The 9,255-nt window shown below is 43.8% G+C and overlaps 1 protein-coding gene across 1 annotated transcript; it reads right to left on the bottom strand.

The window, feature by feature from the left end:
* Nucleotides 1–725: 725 nt before the first annotated feature.
* LOC110608593 (disease resistance-like protein DSC1) lies at nucleotides 726–2,152 on the bottom strand. The gene is made up of 2 exons (XM_043954147.1): nucleotides 1,447–2,152; nucleotides 726–1,053 (listed from the first exon to the last, which is right to left on the bottom strand). Exons 1-2 carry the CDS (start codon nucleotides 2,135–2,137, stop codon nucleotides 995–997), a joined length of 750 nt encoding a protein of 249 aa, XP_043810082.1. The 5' UTR covers nucleotides 2,138–2,152; the 3' UTR covers nucleotides 726–994.
* Between the last annotated feature and the right edge of the window lie 7,103 nt (nucleotides 2,153–9,255).

Here is a 9,255-nt window from a genome sequence, read left to right on the forward strand (position 1 = left end):
TATTATTTAGTGATTGAGAGAGGTTTATAAAAAGTTATTTTTTATAATAATTCATTAAACACTTCGAACAATTATTTAGAATAACAGTTAACGGCTACTACAATTGTAATATTGTAGATTTGAGCAAGCATAGCAGTTAGTGTCGTGGTTTTTCACTTTTTTCTATTGCTATTTTCTCTTTGATAATTGGTTGATAGAAGTTGACTGCGAGGCCATCATCCATATGCCTGCCTAGCTACAACCCTTTATCACCCATTCTACAATCACATTAGATATTTAAACAAACTGCTAGTTTTTACACTGCATTTTATCATGTAAGAACATGCCTAATTGCCAATTTAACTCTATATATATATTTTTTAATTTTTAATATTATGGATAACTTAAAATCTCCAATATCTTGTAATATTTGATGATACTATGTGAATCGATAGAAACAGTGTAAAGTTTATAGCTAACTCAATAATAAAAGTTCCATAAAAGAACAGGAGCAGGCTATTGTTAAATAAAATGTCTTATTTTTTTAATAAAGATTCAATAATGAAGAAAATCACAAAAAAATGATAAAACAAATCAAAACCGCAATACACTTGTTTTGATTATACAATAGTAATATTTTTGTTATTAATAAAAATTCACAGATATCCCATATTTTAGTTCTGCAACCTGGGGCCCACAATAACGACATATAGAACTATGGACTGAAGACATTATACCAGATAACCTAAAGCAAAAACATCAAAATCCTGCTTAAAAAGCAAGTATAGAACTTACACAATATCTATCTATTAAATCCATCCAAAGTCTATAAATAACATCAGTTTACTGCCCCATAAAGCCCTTTTCAACATAAAACATTTCCTCAACGATAATCAGTCTCACATGAACATTCATTGGTTCTGTCAAATTATGTATTGTCTGTCAAATTATGCATGTCCTCTAATCAGTACACAATCACATAAATGCAAGTCTGAATATGAACATTTTTTCCAAGTCAAAGCTCAATTCTTTCCATTTCTTTGCCTGCTCTCAATTCTGCTCGCGTAGGTTCTCCTGTGGGGTTAAAGGAAAAGGGTGAGTTTGGAAGCATGCGATTAGTCATGTTAAACTGTTAAATTGGATTTATAGCAAAATATTAAGTTAATAACTGAGGGGAAAATAATATTCATGCCTTACCAAGACTTTAAGCTTCACAAAATAATGAACTATCTTAGCGTGCATGCACACACATATATATTTATGTAATGCACATCAAAAAATTGGGCAAAGGTGAAAAAATGGCAACACTAAGAATTTTCCCCCTTCTCTAATTTCAAAGTATTCAATTCTTAAAAGTAATTTTATTCCATTCAAGAGAAAAAATTACTAGTGAGTTGAAGGAGAAGCCATGTGGAATCCAAATGCTCTACAGGAAATAAAGAGAGAGTAAGTTATCTTTGTGCATACCTGCATTAGATTCACTTGATTCCTTTATCCTTTTAGGGTCTCCCCCTTCGCTAGAGCTACCAATTTCACATCCACTAGATTCAGCCCTATTGCAGCTTTCGTCATCCCGGTATCTCTTAGTAAATGTGCCTTCTTCTTCCATTGGTTTCCCATTATCTTCGTTGATTACATCAAAATTCTCAAAAGAAGTACAGCCTTGGATCAAGGCAGAACTGCAGGATTTATCTTCATAGGGAAACAGAAGACGGACACCACATTTTTTAACAGTGCAACAATGTAAGGGTTTTTTGTCCTTGTCTACAGCATAGAACCTAAATGATGTATCATTATCTGCTTCCTCACCTTTAACTGCCATAAGATATAGACTGTGGTCATACAGCATGAAGAGATGATCTGATCCATTAAAACTGAGACCGAGTTTACCCTTCTGTCCACAATACCAACCATCCAAATGGCAATAAAGATCTTGGTAATCGGACTCACATCTGATACTGAAAAATGAGCCATCATAAGATTCCTTGAATGCAACAACAATACAGAAGGCAAAACCCAAGAACTTAGGATGATGCCACTGTTGAGGCAGCCTAACGGTAACTGAAGTTCCAATACTTCGATAGCTAAACCATTCTGGAATATCACTCCCAGGGAAACCAAATGTAACTGAAGACGTTGGATAAAAACCCTGCAACATATTAACATGAAATTTAGTATGAGAGAGAGAGTGAGAAAATATAAAAACATGCAGACAGAGATAGACAGACAAACCCAGTACGTTTCTGACAAGCAATCGCCATAAGCTGAGTTTTCTGTTTAGCATCAGCCAGAATATTTCTGAGTGCATTTTGATCCAAACTGGAGCAATTTGTAAATAGGAACATATGGCGATTAAGTGAATCAAGCCACTTTGGAAGAACAGCATGCAATAGTTACTAGGGCAGCTTTCTCTTCTTTAGCTTTCACAACATCTCGGAAGGCAGTCTCCTGAGCACTAGCTCTTTTATTCTCAAGCTCTAATAGAGCACCCAAAAGCTACAAAAACAAGCAGACAAGTCAGCAAACGACTAGAAAACCCCAAGGCAAAAGAAAGAGTAAGGAAACTTACAAGAAGAACTTATCTCTTAGAAGCCCCAAAAAGGTCCTCCTCTATCCGGGTAGTGAATGAGTTTGATTGCTCAGTGGACTTAATCACTTTGAAAATTGTACTCACCATCCGAGGATGGGATGGCTCGAAGAAGTGGTTGCTCAGCAGCTTAGTAATTGAGGTAGGATTAGAATTAGGGCTCAATTGAAAAGACAACCTTGACTCATTGGAAATTAAGGCGGTGGGAAGAACCCCACTAGCCTCTTGAGACTGGCCTTCCTTGCCTTTGCCCTTGCCCACTTTATCTAAAGAGAGCTTTCTCATAAGAGAGGAAGATGAAGTCCCCTTTTGAAAGGAGACTAGCTCAGATTCCCTCACCAGCCTCCTCTTTCTTGCCGTCCCTAAAGCAGTAGTGGTCATCTTCTGAGGCAAGCGAGATTTTTTTCACTTCACGCCTCCAATGACCTCCTCAGCAGGAGAAGACCTGTCAGGGCTTACCACTGCCCTTACTATGGCAACTGTAATACCCGGCTAGACTCCGGTATCGGAATCCCTACCGTCCGGTGGGAATTCGGATGTCGGAGACCTCTAGAAGGGTAAAACTATGATTTTATGAAATGTTTTCATGTATTTCATGTTTTTAAGTAAGAAATTTAATGAGTTTTTGCATAAAAAATCTTTGGAGGAAAACCCAGGTTCGGCCGCCGAACTTTGAGGTTCGGCCGCCGAACATGCATGCTTTCGGAGGGACTTTAGGCGCCCGAAAGTTTTGAGTGAGGGAAATGCAGGTTCGGCCGCCGAACCCCAAGTTCGGCCGCCGAACCTTGCATGCATGCGGAGGCACCTTCGGCCCCCGAACGTGGCCTGGCCAGCCACTATAAAAGGGACCCTTAGCCGAAATGGGCGAGGTTTTCTCCCATTTTCGGCCACAACAAGCTTCCGATCTCCCTCTCCTCAAATCTTGTGTTCTTTCACTAGATCTCCTCCATCTTTCTTGAGTTTTAAACCCACATTGCAAGTTTTAAGCTTTAAAGGCAAGTTTTGGAGCTTTGGAAGTTCAGGAGCTCTCGTGCTTGGATCTCCGAGTTGAGTCGTCTCTTCCTCGATCTTCAAGAGGTAAGAGCCGATCTTAAGCTCAATGTATGTTTCAAATGAGTTTCATGAAGTTTTAAGGGGTAGAGAAGCATGTTAGAGTTAGTTGAGCATATGTTAGGTTTATGTGATTTTTGAACAATGTGACTTGCTTGAAGTGTTGTAGTTGGGGCATATGTTTGTATGAGGCCCCTAGGAACTGGTATGATGTGTATGCATGAGTAGAATCAAGTTTATGCAAGTTTTGAGGCGTTTTGGAGGCTGTGGACTCAAGGGAGCCAAGTTTCTGCCCTTCGGCAGAAACTCAGGTTCGGCCGCCGAAGTGACTTTCGGCCGCCGAACCCCCTTGTGGAGGCAGTTTCGGCTGCCGAAGCCTGCCCCCGAAACTCAAGGTTCGTCTCTGTCTGGGAGGTTCGGCCGCCGAAAGTGCCGCCGAACCTGCATGACTTTCGGCTGCAGAGGGACTTTCGGCCGCCGAACCTGCCGCCGAAAGTGCCCTGTTCAGCCATTTCTTGCATGTTTTCATGTGATGTTTTCAGGATGTTTTAGGGGGTTTTTGGGGAGCTTTTCAGAGTCACGTTCATGTATGTTTGGTGCCTCATTTGAGTCCACCTGTGTAGGTTCGGACCCGAGGAACCGAGACCCCCGGTTGTGAGATAGTTGTTCAGAGTTCGTTGTCAAGCTTCAGTTACCAGGTGAGTGGAACAACCCCTTAAGTTTTAAAGTAAATGAATAAATGAATGAATCATAAAGCATTGCCCATGCATCATTATGCCATGCACTATTAGGTTGTTTGCATTAGAATTCACGAATATGTTGCATTGCATACTTTGTTGTTGATGCGGATGAATGTTGAATGATCCATTAGCCCTTGTATGTCATGATAGCCTATGTGAGTCCAGGTGTGCCTGCTACGGCTCTACGCCCCTGGCACTATGAATGATTATGGAAGTCCGGGTGTGCCTGCTACGGCTCTACGCCCCCGGCATGCATAAGTAAGAAAGATAGGGGCTAAATGGTGACAAGTTCATCCTTGTTGTGAAATGTTTGTGTTGTGACGCATACATGAAAGCATGAATAAGAAAAAGAATGAAAATAAAAGTTATATGATAATAATAAAAATAAAAATGAATAATAATGTACCTAAAAATGGAGGAATTAAAACAAATGTTTTTAGTTTCCGCTCACTGGGCTTTTAGCTCACCCCACTCCCATTATCCCCAGAGTTGCAGGTACAGGAGAGATCAAGAAGTCGGCTAGAGTGAAGTCAAGTCATATGTATGTAATAGCTAGAGTATGTGGACATGACATATGATAAGAATGTAATGTAAAGTTTGAACAGTCATGTTTATGTAATTATGTTATTGAGGATAGATTTGTGCTTGACCATAGTATATGTTAATCCCTTGGTATGTACATGATATTATTATATGATGTGTATGTGAACCAACTCAACACAGATTTTATACTGCCATTGAGGCTTTGATGAAATCCCACAGAGGGATTAATGTTTATGTATATGATGAATACAGTGCATGCACAGGTTGAGTTTGGTGTATGAAGAAAAAGAAAAGTTTTAATTCTTAAGTATGTTTGTTGATCATGTATGGGATTAAACAGGTATACAGGAAGTATGTAGGCTTGCTACGGGTCCCGGCGGCCTTAAGCCGATCTGGATCCTAGCGCCGGTAACGGGTCGGATTTCCGGGTCGTTACAGAGTGGTATCAGAGCCCTAGGTTCATATGATCGGACCTAGAGTGTCGGGCTCATAGATGTTCTAGAAGGTCAAGCACACTAGGAAAATCATGTCCACTAGGATAGGATGTAGAGTCCTGTCAATATGATGATATGATATGCCATGATGATATGCATGTGCATAAATGCTATGATGTGATGCTATGTATGTGATGAGGGTTCATGTGTTTTCACATGAACCATATGATGCTAATGATTGTTTATGCTATGTGCTGTTTTTCAGAAGATAGAATGAGAGGAACTCGTCGATCTGCACGATTGACTGGAGTGCCACCTCAGGACGAGGGCACTGATGCCCGTCCTCCAGCATTGCCTAGGGCAATGTCCAGTAGGTCCAACAGAGACAGAGTAGCTAGAGACCCTAGAAGGTCTTTAGATCTGGGAAGAAGCAGATCGGTAAGGGGAACAGTGCAGGGAGGAATGTCTGAGGATATGGAAGTAGATCAGAGGAGGGATGGCAGTCTCGGTGTGAGCATGCCGGAAGAGGGCATGGGAGAATCAGAAGGAGGCACTCAGGCCTCAAGTTATGTCCAGCCACATCCCTACCCACCCTATTCACACCATCCAGGGTATTCGATGGGAGGTACATCGGATTACCCCAGTTTTAGCCCTTATCCTCCACATATGCCATACCCACCTTACTACCCACCATACTCTCAGTACCCCATGTACCCACCTCCACCTCCCTATACCAGTACAGCAAACCCTAACCCAGGGGATGTTGTACCTCCACCACCACCAGTATCTACTGTCCCGGAAACACAAGTACCCAAACCTACCTCATCTGGAGGGAGCAAGGTCAAGATGACCGATTATATGAAGCTGGGTGCTCCCCAGTTTGAAACCGGTGATGATCCGTTCGTGTATTTGGAACGGGTCAAGGCAATTACAGATGAGATAGGGGCTGACGACAGTAGAGCCATTCAGATGGCCGGGTTCACGCTTAAGTGCAAGAAGGCACGGGAGTGGTTCAAGAATTATGTGAACCCGAGAGTGGACAGCATGAATTGGGAAGAGTTTTCAAACGAGTTTGCAGGATGGGCTTTCCCTGATAGTTCAAGGGAATTGAAGATGATAGAATTCGAGCAGTTGAGGCAAACTGATGACATGAGTGTAGACGAGTACACAGACAGGTTCCTGGAGTTGTTGCCATATGCTGGGCTGAATTTGGACACAGATCAAAAGAAGTCAAGGAGATATATTATGAGGCTGCACTCCAGGTATTCCTCTTTGGTACAGTCAGCAGAGAGAGAGAGTTTCCATGCCATAGTGGATATGGCTAGGAGAATGGAGGCTAGTGCTATCGTTGAGGGGAAGGTAAAACAGTCAGTGGCACAGTCTTCTGGTTCCAAGACCCCAGGTGGGGAAAGGGTAGACTCTTCTTCTCTGAGTACAGCAGTTGCAGGCAGTAAGAAGTGGGACAGAGGCCACAGAAAATCTAAGAAGAATAAGTTCTGGAACAAGATCAAGTCAGGTCTGGGTTTAGGCAGTGGCTCAAGCTCTGTTGCAGAGGTTACAGCATGTATGAGATGTGGGAGACCACACAAGGGAGTATGTCTGGCAGGGACAAACACATGTTTCAGATGCGGACAGGCGGGTCATTTGGCTCGAGACTGTCCTAGAGGAGCCTTTACAGCACCGTCTCAGCAGACAACCTCCGGCAGTGTGGTGCAGCCAGTAGCTCCAGCCGCAACACAGGCCAGTGGCAGAGGCAGAGAGAGAGGGTCAGCCTCTTCATCAGCAGGATACAGAGGTGAAGGTCCATCAGCTCCGGCACGGATCTTCACAATGACTCAGCAGGAGGCCAACACATCCAACACCGTGGTGGCAGGTAATCTCATCATTGGTTGTTCAGATGTGTATGCCTTAATGGACCCGGGTGCATCTCATTCTTTTATTGCTCCGAGAGTCGTGGAGAGGGTAGGATTGATGGTCTCTGGGTTAGAGTGTCCCCTATGGGTCAGTGGACCCAAGTGTGACCCGTCAGTGGCAGAGGCAGTCTGCCAATGTAGTCCAGTTTTCATAGAGGGAAGATGCCTTTCCGCCGACCTCGTGGTTCTAGATTTGACAGATTTTGACGTCATTCTAGGGATGGATTGGTTATCGACCCATGGTGCTACCTTGGACTGTAGAGACAAGGTAGTCAGATTCAGAGATCAGGATGGGTCAGAGGTCGTCTTCAGAGGAGACAAGAGGGGTACACCTAGAGGTCTGATCTCAGCTCTTCAGGCTCGTAGGTTGCTTAGGAGGGGATGTCAGGGGTTTCTAGCTCATGTGAGGAAGTTAGATAGTTATGTCAGAGAGCCCGCCTCAGTGCCTGTGGTGAGTGAGTTCTTAGATGTTTTCCCAGACGAGCTTCCAGGACTACCACCTGCAAGGGAGATAGAGTTTGAAATAGAGCTGATGCCTGGAACTAGGCCTATCTCTATCCCTCCCTACAGGATGGCGCCAGCAGAGTTGAAAGAGCTAAAGGAACAGTTGCAAGAACTGGTGGACAAGGGTTTCATCCGACCGAGTACCTCACCTTGGGGTGCTCCAGTGCTCTTTGTAAAGAAAAAGGATGGATCCCTTAGGCTTTGTATCGACTACAGACAGTTGAACAAAGCCACCATCAAGAACAAGTACCCTTTGCCGAGGATCGACGATCTATTCGACCAGCTAGCAGGAGCAGGTTGTTTCTCCAAAATAGATCTGAGATCAGGGTACCATCAGTTGAGGATAAGGAATGAAGATGTACCGAAGACAGCTTTCAGGACCAGGTATGGGCACTATGAGTTCCTTGTGATGCCGTTTGGGTTGACCAACGCCCCTGCAGCATTCATGGACCTCATGAACAGAGTATTCAGTCAGTATCTGGATCACTTCGTTATTGTCTTCATAGACGATATCTTAGTGTATTCCAGAAATGCAGAGGAGCATGCCCATCACCTGAGGATAGTTTTGCAGACCTTGAGAGAGCATGGCTTGTATGCCAAGTTCTCCAAGTGTGAGTTTTGGCTTAGGAGCATTTCATTCTTGGGGCACATTGTGTCAGAACAGGGTATTGAAGTAGACCCCAAGAAGGTAGAGGCTGTAGCTAACTGGCCTAGACCCACCACAGTGACCGAGATCAAAAGTTTTTTGGGTTTAGCAGGTTACTACAGGAGGTTCGTTCAGGACTTCTCAAAGATTGCTGCTCCTATGACCAAATTGACAAAGAAGAATCAGAAGTTCATATGGACCGATCAGTGTGAGGAAAGCTTTGAGGAGCTTAAGAGGAGGTTGACTTCAGCACCCGTGTTAGCTCTGCCAAAAGGTGATGATGACTTCTCAGTATATTGTGATGCGTCCCGTGTGGGACTGGGTTGTGTGCTAATGCAAAATGAGCGGGTGATCGCTTATGCTTCTAGGCAGCTGAAGAAGCATGAGCTGAATTACCCCACACATGACCTGGAGATGGCGGCAGTGATCTTTGCACTCAAGATGTGGAGGCATTACCTTTATGGGGTAAAGTGTGAGATCTTCACAGATCATAAGAGCTTGCAGTACATCCTGAGTCAGAGAGAACTGAACATGAGGCAGAGGAGATGGGTAGAGCTGTTGAGTGACTACGATTGCAAGATTCAGTACCATCCGGGTAAGGCGAATGTTGTGGCAGACGCCCTAAGCCGGAAATCACTCGGCAGTCTATCCCACATTTCAGCAGAGAGGAGGCCGGTGGTGAAGGAGTTCCACAGACTTATGAGTGAGGGATTACAGTTGGAGTTGTCTGGCACAGGTGCCTTAGTGGCTCAGATGAGAGTGACACCCGTGTTTCTGGAGCAGGTATCTCAGAAACAGCATGAGGACCCAGAGTTAGTGAAGATTGCCAGGACGGTTCAGTCAGGCAAAGATAGTGAGT

This window comes from Manihot esculenta, chromosome 2 (assembly GCF_001659605.2).
Source record: "Manihot esculenta cultivar AM560-2 chromosome 2, M.esculenta_v8, whole genome shotgun sequence".
NCBI classification, from domain to species: domain Eukaryota; kingdom Viridiplantae; phylum Streptophyta; class Magnoliopsida; order Malpighiales; family Euphorbiaceae; genus Manihot; species Manihot esculenta.